Here is a 16,033-nt window from a genome sequence, read left to right as displayed (position 1 = left end):
ACTGATGTCTCCTACAGAAAATCAAAACAAAAGGAATAAAATTTCAATGACATTAAAGTCTTCCTAAATCTTACATTAATTGCTAGAGTACAAAACAAATACTTAAAAGTTTTAAATCATTAAATTGTCCTTCATATGACATGAAATTAAAAAAGGGAATAATTTATGCCTTAACTCAAAAACCCAGGAATATGAATTATATTTACCTGATAGAACAAAACTGTGTATTTGGACATGCATTCTTCACAACAGAACTCCTCCACCTTTCCCCCCAAATTGCTCTGTACCAATTTGGGGGATGTCTGTAAACAATAACTGCACATTTTACAGTGATTTCCCCAGTGTTTTACCAACTCATGTTTATAAAGCAATTTGCAACCTAAAAATCAGGAAAGATAAATTTAACATTAGAGAAAAATATTAATTATCTACATCTTTAATTTAAATGACCTAGAACAAAGTTTTTACAATTGGGTCCTGAATAATTAGCAGATCAAGAGATTAATTCAGAGGATCAAAACTAGCATTTTTCTTTTAATGAAATAACATAGGATAGCACAAAGTAGAAAACATTAAACTTCATCACACATAGTAAGTTTACTGTAATGAAACTTTTGTTTTATTTGGGTATGTGAAAATATACTGGGTCACAATGTAAAATGTATTTCTTGTTTTATGCAGTGGTCGAAAGGTTTGAAAGCCACTGGTCTAAAAGTCTAAGCTTGCGCAGTTTCAGAGTAAAGCAAAACATTCTAAACGACTGACTAAAATAGTCATCTAAATAAAGAAAACGATCTATGTCATATGATTTGCATATTCAGATAATATATATTCGGAAACACAATGGCTGTTTAAAACAATAAAAATATAAACTTAAGATGCTACTATAATTCAAGGCATTCCATTTAGAAATGAGTGCAAGAACTTAAAAGATCTTTGAGTTTCTCACCTACCCAATAAATGTTAAATACATCACCTTGTTCTGCATTATACTCTGAGGATCTTTCACTTGATTTTAATATCTATATAATGTAAAAGACTAGACCAAAAAAGAATGAACTAAGTATAAACAAATAAAAAAGACTTTGGCATGATACATAAAGGATAAAATAATAGACTTACATATTAATACCTTGAATCATCAACTACTTTTAAAATAACCAACATGCTCAGTAAAATAATCTTCTATCTTTACCTTCACTACAGAATGACTTGTCAGCACCTGAGAATCGCACAGTCTCCTTTACAATTTTCTCAATTTTACAATATTCACACATTGCCATTACATTATTTATTTTCTTATATTCATCAGAACAATTCTTGCCACAGAACTGAAACATTTTACCCTGCAAAGAAATAATCATTAAGTACTAATTAAACATTTGGTTTGTCTTATGTAAATCTTCATTCCTGTTACTTTCAAAACAAATGGCATAATTTTGAGAGAGGAAAAGCTAAAAATAATTTTACAGATAGACTCAAACCCTTTTCACGAACCTATACTTTACCTTATAGTCAAGAAGTTCTGGTTTTGTGGCAAAAAGACGGTTACAGTGTTGACACTTGATTTTTACCACACTTCGTGCAAACCCAACATGCTGGGATTGGGCTGCGAGGCGCTGGAGACCAGCTGCAGCAGAGCTACTGATAGAAGTGGGAGAAACAGCAGAGGTATTGCCTCCTCCTGCTGACACTGTTGAACCTGTGGGGATGCTTACAATTACTTGGCCCTGAGACAGGGGCACTACTGAAGAATTCATTCCAGTTGGTTTGCTGAATAACTTCTGAAAAAAACAAAACAGCAAAAAAAAATCAGTTAAATCATTTGTTCAGACAAATAAGTATCACGTGCTTATATATACCAAGCACAGTTCTAGGCATGTAAGAACACACGTATGTCTGTGAATAGGCAAAAATTCCTGCCTTTGAGTAACTTACAACTGAATGGGGGGAAGTCTCATTTATGACCAAATAAAATAATTTCACTAATAATCTTTAAAAATAATATCCTCTGGATAGATAATCTGGGTGATACTAGTACTATTTAATTTTATAGAAGGGAGTTAAATGACATACCTCCAAATACAGGATGAACTAAGAATGCTAGTTTAATAGAACTGAAATAGAAACTCAGACAATCCAGGCACTAGTAAACACCTAATAAGTTTACATTACCATAGTAGGTGTCTTACTGACTGAAGAAGAGGAAGATTTCTGAAGCCATACCTGGAAAGCTACCACACAACTGTAGCTGCAGAAGTTGCGTATACTTCCATCTGACATGGCTAGGTGATACTGAGGGATTGCTGAGGTTTTACAACTGTTACATTGAACTTGTACACCTTAGCAAATCAAAATAAAAACTATTAAGTAATATATAAAAATGTACACAAATATGAGAAATAAGTATACAATATACAAAAATTCAAGGGCCAGATTAAGTTGCAGGAACTGAAACTAACCTCAATCATTTCCCTCATGTCACATACAGACAAAAACTAACATTAAAAACTTTTTAATTAAAAGTAGTCACAGTCTACCCTGAAACAACAAAATAAATGACTCTTAAAATAAATCAGGTGTGAATAAAGAAAATACATTAAAGAAGCCACATGAAATTCCAGTGGTAAGAGTTTAATGCATAAATACACATATAAGTAAATAAGTAATCAAGGTAATAGGTGATATTTTACAACAAAAATCTGAAATATTTTAAATTTGCCTTAAAAAATCAACTAAATTTGGAGAATAATCCATACCATAAAAACAAAGTAATAACCCTAATTTTTTCAATTATTAAATTTCATAGTTTATGAAACCAATATTACCTGCAGAAGTAACCATTTTAACTCTGTAAGCAGATAAGCAATTAACAGAACAGAAAAGCTCTGTTTTCCCCAAGCTATTGGTATTTTCAATCATTTCTGCTGAGGATCTCAATGATTTGCAAAGCGCACATGGTGTAATTTTGGCTGATTTCTATTAAGAGAATAAAACAACATTCATTTTTACCAAAGTCCTAGTAAAAGCAAAATTCTTTGAAATGTTTATATTAAGTGGTGTTGAAACATTTTAAATCTGTGTGTTTCAAACTTTTATGATTACAATTCTCAGTAAGAAATAAATTTTACAAAGTGACCCATTAAACACATACTCTGGAGATTCTGCATTTGTGTAACATTTATGTATGTAAAACTGAAAAAAGTCTTATAGAGCAATATATATCATGACAACATGTGATGCACTTTGGTATTTTCCATTCTTTTCTATTTCATTAAAAATTATGCTAGTTATAACCTAGTAATTAATTGGTTGTAACCATACTTTTACAATCTTTTTTTTTTTAAACATTACTTTTTCTTTTTCTAGAGACAGGGCCTCACTCTGTCACCCCGGCTGGAGTAAAGTGGCACAATCATAGCTCACTGCAACCTCAAACCCCTGGGCTCAAGGGATACTTCTGCCTTAAGCCTCCCAAGTAGTCAGGACTACAGGCATGCACCACCATGCCCAGCTAATTTTTTTACATTTTGTAGAGATGGGGCAGGGGGAGTCTCGATATGTTGCCAGGCTGGTCATGAACTCCTGGCCTCAGGCAATCCTGCCACCTTGGTCTCCCAAAGTGCTGGGATTACAGGCATGAGCCACCATACTGTACTCATAGTTTAAAAATTTTTATAACACAGCAGGGAGTTCATGCCCTTATACTGTACTATCCTAAAAATTGGAAGAACCCCCCAAAGGTACTGTATATAACAATAAAATGTGACTTTAAGGAAACTGATAAACATATTAAAAAGCTAATTGTCAAGTATTCTACCACTAATAAAAAAGAATACTCTATAGCAATAAAGTGGGAGCAAACCTTGGATATCACAAGTGTCCAAATATAAACAATCAAAGAGTCTGTTAAATCTGCAACCGATTAGGGGTTCTGCAGCAAAAAATGCTAAATATTATTAATGTGTCGCACATTCAGGATAACTCATAAAATATGTCTAGCACCAATTAGGAGATTTTTAAGATGTCTCCTCCCTCTTAAAGGACAAATTTGTGAGACTTGACATTAACATAGATACATATTAAAGTAAACATATTCCTGAATTCTGGAATGTCTTGTAAGTCTCCAACCCCATATCCCTTTCCTCCCTGATAAGGTCTGCAAACACGAACTTCATTTTTAAGACTTGGGTCAAGAGTTACGTCTGTGAAGCTTTTGCTGATAGTTTCATCTTTCCCTATCAAGTAGAGCTGACAATGCTTCCTCTATGGCCCACTGTACCACCTAAGACTTTGATCATGGCATCACTGTTTACTTATTTATATGTCTATTTTCCCAAGGAGACATAAACTGTTTTCCTCCTCAAAACAGGAATTACATCTGATGTTTGTTGAATGAATTATACATAAGGACGAAAGAAAAGCAGCAGAAATGACCATCTGCGATGTGCCAGATTCCATATTAGGTGCTCTGTCATTCTTACTTTATATAACCCTAAAACCATCCCACTGACATGGGTTGTATTACAGCCATTTACACATAGGAAAACTGGGACTCAGGGAGATTAACTGCTTTGCCTGAGGTAAAATCCTGTTTGAACAGAAAGTCTGGAATCAAATCCAGATCTGCCTTACTTCTAAATTCCAGTTCTTTCTCTACCAAGGTACATATTAATATAATACATGAGAAACTTAATAGGTTTGGGCTAAATTAAAAGTAATGAATGAATTGGCTGGGCACAGTCACTCACGCCTATAATCCCAGCATTTTGGGACACCAAGGCAGGAGGATCGCTTGAGCCCAGGAGTTCCAGACCAGCCTGGTCAATATAGAGAGACACCGTCTCTACAAAAAACATTTTTAAAAAATTAGCCAGGCATGGTGGCGCATGCCTGTATTCTCAGCTACTCAGGAGGCTGAGACAGGAAGATTGCCTGAGCCCAGGAGTTTGAGGTTGCAGTGAACTACAATAACGTCACTGCACTCCAGCCCAGGCAATACAGCAAGACCCTGTTCTCAAAAAAAAAAAGGAAAAAAAATAATGAATAAGTTTAAAATTAAGATGTTTAATCCTATTTCTCCTTATTTTGTGGACTATCAATCATCTTTCAATGAACTGAATCCAAGTAACTTTTAGTACCTGATACAGTATCAGGAAAAGAACAGTCTTTTGGACAAAGAAATACACATGAAGATACTGGGATTTTTTTTCCCTATGAGAGCACAAATAAGGAATAAATAGTAAAGCTAGTAAGACTTTTTAATGTGCTTTTACATTAAGAAGAAATAAACTGAAACATTATATAATGTTGAAATGCCAAAATTACTATAAAGTTTTAAGAACAATTTATTAGAAAATTTCCAATTGACACTATTAAATTCACCAATTTTGGTGGACTGTATAAAAATACACTATTTCATATAACTATGTTTTATGGCCAAGTAAAGTTTTTTTCTTTTAAAAAAAAATAAAAATAAAGAAATAAAAATCCACTGTTCTAAGAAAAAGAATGATCAGTAAATGCACTGAAACAGGGAATCACTGTAAAATTAAAAACGTAAAAAGTACTTACTATTCCTTTAGGTTTATCAATTTTAAAACTAACATTTGATCAAAATTTACTAACAAAACATATATCTAATGCACACAAAACTATATAAAAGATATTTGTTGTACGGCGTTCATTCAGTTCATCCTCTGTGAACCTCATTAATTCACAAAATAATATACAACCTACATCTATTTTCTCCTATTTCGGGAAGATAAGGAAAAACTTGTTACTATACAATTAATGTTAGCATTTTGATTTTCTGGTTTGCAATTTTAATTATGTGGATCTAATTTCAAGAATACATATGTAACTTGGTCCTTTCCATGTCAAATAAAAAGCATATTTACAAATCAAAATGTTATTTCAAAGACTAGAAGGCTACACATCAGAAGAAAGGACTGGGTATCTCTGAGAGATACACTACTATTTTTTGCATTTTCAATATATTACTCAAAAATATAAATCACATTTGAAATAAAAAATCCATACCCTAAAACCACGTATTTCAAATGCATGAACAAATGTATGAAAACTACTACTTTTAGAACTCTGTAAAAGTACTTGACACACACACATTCACTTGACAAATACTATTTATATGTAAAGAGTATGAGTTAAGCAAATAATTATGAAAAAATTTTCATAAATAATTCCCACTAAAAAATTTAGAACCCCCCCTGAAATGAACAAAGGATTAAATATGGTCATGTACCTGCTTGTATGCTGTGATACACGTTGAACTACAAAACTTCTTAGACTGTCCCTCTATCTGAAGCATATGGCATTGTCCAGAACCACTATAACAATAACCCCCGCAGTTCTCACAACAGTTCATGGTGAGGTTATTAGCAGAGCGAAACTTAGAGAAGCAGGCATCACTGCAAAGTTTATGTACCACATTCTGGTAATTAACTTCATGTCGAATCTAGGATTAAAAAACAACAAGCAGAGAACATCAAAATCTGTATTTTAAGCATAAACATTAGATTCCTCCCCACAATAAAGTAAAAAGGTAACTTACAACAGCATTCTTCTGACACATGCTGCATTTGGTTGAAATACTATTTGTATTTATGGTAACAATAGGTTTTTTTTTCAGTTCGTACGTTGACAAACATGACTGACTGCAAAAATCTTTACTAGTGGTAGTATTTTCAAACTGGGCACTGATCACATCCTTTGGATTTAAAATGTCTCTAAAAATAAGAACAATGATAAAATAAGACACAGCATAATTCATTTCTCTCCTTTTTGTGAGCTAAAATAACTGAAGAAAACAAAGGTGATTACGCTGTAGGGAAAAGGCACTGAAATTTAAATTTAAAAACCTGGGTTTTCTTGGATACGCTTATAAGTTGCTTTGATCCTTAGGCTCTTTTCTATAAAATGGAATTAATATACCACCTACTTCTTAAAACTGTTGTGAGAATTAGTATGTTTCAAATATTCAAAGGAAATACATCAAATGGTTAGCATTCATTACCTTTACAGTTAGGATTATAGGAGATTTTAATTTTCTTCTTTAGAATTATCTATATTTTCGAAACATTCTTTAAAAATACTACTACATTGCACTTGAAATACTTAAAAACCAGTATTTTTTAAAAGTAAACATACATTTTAAACTACACAGTATATATTCTAGCATGGCTATATAAAATCTAACATTTCCATATCTGAATAATTTGATTCATAAGTATTAGTAACAAAGGCCATGAAGATTAAAACCCTAATTATTAAGGCTCCCTAACACTTCAACCCCAATCCCACCACCAAACCATTCTTTCTAAGTAGTTTACCAGATAGTTTAAGTGGAAACCATTTTAAAAACCAATTTTTCAAATTGCTGGGATTTTCTAAACAGTATCTCCCATGAGTATATACCCACATAATACTTAATAAACTGTTATGTTCATTCCTGCATCTTAAACAACTTATACTAATACTTTTTTAAGAAAAGATTACAGGCATACCTCATTTTATTACACTTCACAAATAATGTGTTTTTTAACAAATTTAAGGTATGTGGCAACCCCGCATCAAGCAAGTCTATTGGTGCCACTTTTCTAACAGCATTTGCTTACTTTGTGTCTCCATGTCACGTTTTGGTAATTCTTGCAATATTTCAAACTTTTTCATTATTATTACATCTGTTGTCATGATCTGTGATCAGTGATCTTTGATATTACTACTGTAATGATTTTAGGTCACCATAAACCATGCCCATATAAGATGATGAACGTAACTGATAAACATTCTGTGTGTTCTGGCTGCTCCACCGACTGGCCATTCCTGTCTCTCTCCCTCTCCTTGGGCTTCCCTGAGACACAACAATATTAAAAGTAGGCCAAATAATAACCTCACAAAGGCCTCTAAGTGTTCAAGTGAAAGGAAGAGTCCCACATCTCTCACTTTAAATCAAAAGCTAGAAATAATTAAGGTTAGTGACGAAGGCATATCGAAAGCCAAGACAGGCTGCAGGCTAGGCCTCTTGTGTCAATTAATCAAGTTGTAAATGGAAAGGAAAAGTTCTTGAAGGAAATTAAAAGGGCTATCCCGGTGAATACACAAATGGTAAGAAAGTGAAACAGTCTTACTGCTGATAATGGAGAAATTTTTAGTGGTCTGGATAGAAGATCAAACCAGCTACAACATTCCCTTAAGCCAAAGCCTAATCCAGAGCAAAGCCCTAATGCTCTTCAATTCTATGAAGGCTGAGAGAGATGAGACAGCAGAAGAAGAAAAGTTTAAAGCTGGCAGAAGTTAGCTCATGAAGTTTAAGGAAAGAGGCCATTTCCATAACACAAAAGCGCAAGGTGAAGCAGCAAGCACTGATGTAGAAGCTGTAGCAAGTTATTCAGAAGATACAGCTAAGACCATTGATGAAAGTGGCTACACTAAACAGATTTTTCAATGTAGGTGAAACAGCTTTATATTAGAATATGCCATCTAGGACTTCCATAGGTAGAGGAGTCAATGCCTAGCTTTAAAGCTTCAAAAGACAGGCTGACTCTCTTATTAGGGGCTAATGTAGCTGGTGACTTTAACTTGAAGCCAATGCTCATTTGCCACACGAAAATCCCAGGGCCCTTAAGAATTAAGCTAAATTTACTCTGGTGTGCTCTATAAGTGGAACAACAAAGCCTGAATGACAACACATCTGTTTATAGCATGGATGAGTATTTTAAGTACACTACTGAGACCTCCTACTCAGAAAAAAAGATTCCACTCAAAATATTACTGCTCATTGGCAATGTACCTGGTTACCCAGGAGCTCTGATGGAGATGTACAAGGAGATTAAAGTTGGGTTCATGCCTGCTAACACAACATCCATTCTGCACCCCACGGATCAAGGAGTAATTTCAACTTTCGAGTCTTATTATTTAAGAAATACATTTTGTAAGGTAATAGCTGCCATAGATAGTGATTCCTCTGATGGATCTGGGCAAAGTAAATTGAAAACCTGGAAAGGATTCACCATTCAAAACGTCATTAAGAACATTCATGATTCACGGGAGGAGGTACAAATATCAACATTAACAGTAGTTTGGAAGAAGTTCGTTTCAACTCTCATACATGACTTTGAGGGGTTCAAGACTTTAGTGGAGGAAGTAACTACAGAAGTCGTAGAAATAGCAAGAGAACTAGAATTAGAAGTGGAGTCTGAACATGTGACAGAATTGCTGCAATCTCATGATAAAACTTGAATGGATAAGGAGTTGCTTCTTATGGATGAACAAAGAAAGTGGTTTCTTGAGATGGAATCTACTCCTGTTGAAGATTCTATGAACACTATTGAAATGACAACAGAGGATTTAGAATGTTACACAAACTTAATTGCTAAAGCAGCAGCGGAGTTTGAGAGGACTGACTCTAACTTTGAAAGAAGGTCTCCTGTGGGTAAAATGCTATCAAAACATTGCATGCTACAGAGAAATCTTTTGTGAAGACTCAATCAATGTAGCAAACTTCACTGTTATATTTTAAGAAATTGCCACAGCCACCCCAACCTTTAGCAACCACCGCCCTGATGTGTCAGAAACCATCAATGAGGCACGACCTTCCACCAGCAAAAAGATTAGGACTCACTAAAAGTTCAGATGGTTGTTGGCATTTTTTAGCAATAAAGTATTTTAAATTAAGATATGTACTTTTTTTTTTTTTTTTAGAAATAATGCTACTGCACCCTTAATAGACTTCAGTGGAGGGTAAACATAACTTCTACATACACTGGGAAACCAAAGAATTCATGTGATGTGCTTTATTGAGATTTTTGCTTTACTGAGGCGGTTTGGAACTGAATCCTCAATATCTCCAAGGTATGCCTGCATAAATATCTCGGCTTCCATAAAAGATAACAGTAAACATAATGGGAAATTATCATGAGGAACACCTGATACTATGCTATACTGTAACACACAACTCCATACTTTGTCATCTTCCATACTTAGCAGCTCTAGGCTGCTATGTTTTCTGTATTTTCTTGCCTTTACAGTATTTTAAAAACTAAGTTTTAATGTATTTCATACTGAGCAGTTGTACTGAGCCGGACACTAGTTAAATCCTGAGTCAAGATATAGTCCATACATGTGCTCAAGGAGCTCACAGTTACTGGGACAAATAGACAAATAATTTATAAAATATTGTAACAGAAGCATTCTTAAAATTAATAGTATAAATAATTTTGAAAAACGTATGAATATTGTACAGTAGAAATATAAATGAAGAAATAATTTTTCAGATCATATGTGACATGAAAGGCCACCCAAAAAAAGGTGACATTTTAGTTGTACCTTAAATAGGAGTTTTCTACAAGGTTAATGAGATAGGGATTGGGAACAGCATGGAACAAGGCGATGAAGATAAAAAAGCAGGTATTTTTCACTGCTCTCAGTATGCTTGCAGTCCAGTTAGATTACATTTTATTGTAGCAGATTAGATCTTATGCCAGAATGAGAAGCAGCAATCTCATTCCAGTTACTGAAAATTCAGAAATGGAACATACAATCCAGAAACAGTTACTTCTTTGAATACCATTATACCAAGAAGCTGGATTTTCTAACAGTATTAACAAAATTATCCTCCAAATTACCTCTTTTATGTAGAATATGAGATAGCTTTTTAAAAAACAAATTATTAGGTCCCTATTATTAAGGAAATCTAAAAATTAAATGACAACCAAAATATTTTCAAATTTTAGGTTATGTTCACAAGGCTAAGATATGGTTAACAAAAGATTAATAAATATAAAATTGTTATTCTGAACAGCTAATGAGTTTCTTTTAACCTAAGTGCTGCCGCTATATTTCTATTAGTCTACAAAACTGGCAGTAGCTAACAGGAAGGAAATCTTTTCTATGTCTGCCTATTCAAATTAAACTGAAACCTTTCTTACAGGAACTGATTTACAAATTAAACCTGTTTGACCATACAGACTATGGTCAATGCATGTACTAAAATTAACCAGCTACGTGACTCTGAGCAAAACTTTTAGCTTCTTTGAATTTAATTTTCTTATATTTTAGGTACATCCAATTCAGCAATTTTACAATCAGATAAACCAAATTATACCAAACCATTGCAACAAATGTATAAACAAGGGGGGTAAAAAGGGAAGGAAAGGTAAAGTGGTGAACAGGAAATGAAAGGGTAGTTGAGGAAGTAAATTGGAGTATAAAGAAAAAATTGATCAGTGGTTGAGGACTGAAGCAACAGGAGAAAAAGGTATTCTGTAAAATGAGAAGGAGGTAGAAAAGTATTAACAAGAAAGAAAATGAAGAAGAAAAGGCTGAGGAGATATGCAGGTAGGAAGCACCTGCAAAATCAGAATGGGGTGAATGAAAAAAAGTAAGGAGAAAAAAGGGTAAAAGAATAAGTGAATGGAAAGGTAGAACAGTTAAGAGTCAAGGAATAACAGGTCTAGAAAAATGGAAAATTTGTTGGATAATGGATAAAACCAAATATGACAAGAGAAATATAATCTTAGAGAATAAATGAATTACATAAGATTAAGATATAGATAAGATGACATGTAGGTAAAAATAACCTGTCTCTAGACAAAACTAAGGCAAAGGGACATGATAAATTTAGATGAAGAGTAACATGTATGAACAAGAATAATAAATAAAGAACCAGAAAGAACACATATACATTAAAACTTATCTGAGTTTTCTATGGCCATTTTGAAAGTAACTGATAAATCTTTGAAAAGAAAAAATCTATGATTGTTATTATAAAAGGAGAAACACCACCGAAATTTTAGAGATTCTTGATCCCTAACATAAGAATTAAATAAAGAAGCATAAAAGGAAGCTGTCATGTGAAATCTTTTCATGGCAAACTAGGAAACAAGAAAAAAAACTATGAAAAGTATATTTTTCAAGCTGACTTAATCTTAGAATCCCATGATGAATACACTGGAATACAGAAATTAGAGACGTGATAATATATCTAAGTATTTGTTTTTAAACACGTTTTACAATTCAAACAGTATACATGAAGTCTATTTTTACTAAACTTACAAAAACATTATGTGGAAACCAGTTAATAGTTTCAGCATATAAATTGTAACCATAAAGTAGTAAGAATAGCTTTTTTTTTTTTTTTTTGAAGCACAGTCTCACTCTTGTCCGGGCTAGAGTGAGTGCCGTGGCGTGAGCCTAGCTCACAGCAACCTCAACTCCTGGGCTCAAGCAATCCTTCTGCCTCAGCCTCCCGAGTAGCCGGGACTACAGGCATGCGCCACCATGCCCGGCTAATTTTTTTCTATATATTTTTAGTCGTCCAATTAATTTCTTTCTATTTTTAGTAGAGACGGGGTCTCGCTCTTGCTCAGGCTGGTTTCGAACTCCTGAGCTCAAACAATCCGCCTGCCTCGGCCTCCCAGAGTGCTAGAGTTACAGGCGTGAGCCACCACGCCCGGCCCCAAGAATAGCTTTTTAAAGTTAGAGTCATTAGACAGATAGATAGATAAATAAAACTGAATATTTACCATGTACAACATGATGTCTTGATGTACAGGCTAAGTATCCCTAATCTGGAAATGCAAAATGCTCCCCAAATATGAAACTTTTTTGAGCATCAACACAATGCTCAAAGGAAATGAATGCTCACTGGTGCATTTCAGATTTTGAGTTTTCTGATTAGAGATGCTCGGCCACTGAATATGTATAATGCAAATATTCCAAACTCTGAAAAAATGTGGAATCTGGAATCTGAAACACTTTTGGTCCCAAGCACTTAATATCAGCAATACTCAACGTGTACGTATACATTGTGGAATACTAAATCTAGCTAATTAACATAAGCATTACCTCATATAGTTATTATTTTTGTGGTTGAGAACATTTTATATCTACTCTCTTAGCATTTTTCAAGAATACAATTTATTATTACCTTTAGTCACCATATTGTACAATAGAGCTCTTGAACTTATTCTTCCTGTTTAACTGAAATTTTCTATCTTTTGACCCACATCTCCCCAGCACCCTCTCCAACCACCTCCTCATGGTTTATATTTTAATGAAATAAATAAAAGGAAAATAAGCCAAAAATCTATCACTCAAAATAGCCTTGGGATACTACTTATTCTAACAACGACAACATAACTCAAAGATATATATTTTTAGCTGGGCATGGTCATTCACGCCTGTAATCCCAGCACTTTGGGAGGCCAAGGTGGGAGGATCGCTTGAGGCCAGGATTTTAAAAGCTAGCCTGGGCAACACAGTAAGATCTCATCTCTACAAAAAATTTTTTCAAAAATATTTTTTCAAAAGATATATTTTTTAAAACTTCCCTTTTAGAAATTCCTTCACCAAAGAAATTATAAGTCACAAAACACCAATCTTATTATTTAATCAAATTTCATTTTGAACAAAAATTGAAATGAAGTATTTTAACTTACCTTTTAATCAATACACATTATTGTAAATGGCTTTTAGCTACATGTGAACATTAAACAGACCCTAGGGGATAAAAATTTGATACCACTGAAACTACTGAAAAGATTGTGTTAATTATATTAGCTTAAAAGAAAATTCCAAAACAAAAAGTTGCAGAAGTTTTTGTTGCTGTTCTTTTAAACAGCAGCAATGTTACAAAGAAAACAGAACTTCCAAAGGAAACTAAAGTCCAATCTACACTTGGACATATAATTTATGGTATATATGTAAACTGTTATTTTACTACTTGAAATACAACCAAACTTCACCCTTTTGGTTTCAAAGAAACGAAGCATAAAGGATGTGCATATAACTTACTTCCAGAAAAGCTTCTAACCATATTCAAATTTCTTTTAAAAGTCTCTTATCTAAATGAACCAGAAGAGGGAGTATCTTTTTCCCTTTCTAGACAGAGAAAAGGCTGCATTCTATGTGAGCAATTACAAACACTAAGCCATAAAGTAATAAATAAATCACAGTTTGAGTGGCTTGATAACAAAAAGCCAACATATTTCAAAACGAGAACATTTTCCCTCTTTTTTGACTTACTCACTCAAACAGTTTCTAAGAATCACCTTATAAAATCAGTCAAAGTTAGTTCATATTCCTCAAATAAATAAGAAGACCTTATTATTGTCATATGGTCATGCCCCTTTTTGTTACTAAACATTGCCGTGAACCCTCTGAAGCAGTTTGGAGATACTGAGAAGATAAAAATATAAACACTGGAAGCCATTTAAAGTTAAAAAATAAATTAAATAAATTCCAATTATGTAACAAGAAATATAACTTTTGTTGAATTTAAATATCTACTGCCTACAGTTACAAGATAAAATACTGTGGTAATATAATACCCCTTGATGTATACTTTTTGTTATACAAGGCATCTCAATTAACAAGAATGGAAGGGTTGGTTTCAAAAACATTTCTCCATATATAAAAGGCACACCATTTAAAGCTTAAAAAAAAAAAGCTGAGCGTTAAGCACCCAGAAAAGACTAAAAGCAACAACTGAAAGTAGACTGAAAATAATGTGGTTATTTCTCAAAAAAAAAAAAAAAAAAAACAGACGCATAGAAAATTAAACATAATATATGAGCAAAAAACAAAGTATGTTAAAAGAAAGGAAATAAAAAGATAATTTAGAATTCTGCTATACTTTGAGCAACTTGAACAAGTTTTCTTGGTGAGAGGAGGCGGTGGGCGGGCAGATGGAACTGTATATCCAGTGAGGCACAGTGTAGAGCAGAACAGCTGAGTAGACCCTTTCCTCTGATAAGCAGTTTGGCCCTTCTGTAGGATTTTTTTACAACCAGAACAGGAAACTCGAACAGCAGTGGCTGGAACTGAAGGAAGCATTTTATTCATGCCAGATGATGCCAGTGAGGGCTGAAAGCCAGTAGTCAACTGTGGAGCTTAAAAAAAAAAATTGAAAGAAAAAAATGTTTTACTTTTTACCATGAGTTTCACACATACATTTTCTTTCTCTTCTAGAGCTAGTCTTGAAACCCAATAGTAATTATGCAATATAAAATTAAAAGGCATTCTAAATGGGCAGAGAGAACTGCCTAGATTATTAATAGAAGTAGAACTTCCTCTCATTCATATTGGTCAAAATAAATACAATTCATTTATTCAGGTCTGTTTCTTACCAAGAGGGCTGCCACTGACTGAAAACACAGCACTAATTTTCAGTTCCCCCTCTTGAGTTTTTTGCTGTTGGCCATGACTATACTCCTTTAAAAAAGAAAAAAGTAAATAAATACACAGAGAAAAGAATAAATACCTAAAGACATCCAGACATTCAAGACATTTTACTATTGCTATACAGAGGTCAAAAATGTTTACAACATTAACATTAATAAAAAATAATAAAATACAAACAGCAAACTATAATCACAATACAGGTATAATGTTTGTATATGCTGGGAGATTAAGAGGAAAAAAATGAAAGTAGCTATCTAATTAGCCTATGGCACTATGGCACTACCAGATACTTATGAATTATTTTTGAAAATTTTACAGCATGATAAAAGTTACTGTTTATTATAAAAGTAATACACAATCACTAAGAAAATTTAGATAAGTAGAAATCAGAAAAAAATTCTAATCATAGTTTCATCACCCCAAAACAACCACTGTTATTCTTTGGGTATATTTCTTTCCAGTCTTTTCCCCTCCTCTATTCAGAGGTTTTATTTCTTTATATACTTGTAATTATACTAAATATACCATTCTTAAAAACTTATGTTTTGCTCTCTGCAATCATTTGAACTTTTGCATATTATTACCTCTTACCCCAAAATAACTTCTAATGGCTAAGTATACCAGCATTTCTAAAATTGGAGTCCAAGAATCCCTGAAGTCTAAGTAGTCTGAAAATTCTACGAAACTATTTTTTAAATTGTTTTTATTTCAATGATTTTTAAGTGCATTTTAAGTCATGAATAACCGCCATATAACTGAGTTCTACTATAAGTTTTCAGTGCTGTTGTTTGCTTTTTACAATTACACTATTGAATTGTAAAATCATTAT

At 33.3% G+C, this 16,033-nt stretch overlaps 1 protein-coding gene across 1 annotated transcript in view; it reads right to left on the bottom strand.

Annotated features, from left to right (window-relative positions):
• The window catches only part of ZMYM4 (zinc finger, MYM-type 4), a 149,739-nt gene that overhangs the window by 35,493 nt on the left and 98,213 nt on the right, over positions 1 to 16,033 (bottom strand). The window contains exons 6-14 of the mRNA XM_012642282.1: positions 15,150 to 15,234; positions 14,657 to 14,912; positions 6,575 to 6,749; positions 6,266 to 6,478; positions 2,829 to 2,979; positions 2,227 to 2,342; positions 1,509 to 1,784; positions 1,196 to 1,346; positions 207 to 379 (exon numbers count right to left, since the gene is read on the bottom strand). Coding sequence (XP_012497736.1) covers positions 207 to 379; positions 1,196 to 1,346; positions 1,509 to 1,784; positions 2,227 to 2,342; positions 2,829 to 2,979; positions 6,266 to 6,478; positions 6,575 to 6,749; positions 14,657 to 14,912; positions 15,150 to 15,234 — 1,596 coding nt within the window. The remainder of the gene's footprint in view (positions 1 to 206; positions 380 to 1,195; positions 1,347 to 1,508; positions 1,785 to 2,226; positions 2,343 to 2,828; positions 2,980 to 6,265; positions 6,479 to 6,574; positions 6,750 to 14,656; positions 14,913 to 15,149; positions 15,235 to 16,033) is intronic.

This window comes from Propithecus coquereli, unplaced genomic scaffold (genome assembly GCF_000956105.1).
Source record: "Propithecus coquereli isolate 6110/MARCELLA unplaced genomic scaffold, Pcoq_1.0 Scaffold178, whole genome shotgun sequence".
Taxonomy (NCBI): domain Eukaryota; kingdom Metazoa; phylum Chordata; class Mammalia; order Primates; family Indriidae; genus Propithecus; species Propithecus coquereli.
Note: the sequence above shows the minus strand (reverse complement) of the source record. Positions and strands in the feature narration are given on the sequence as shown.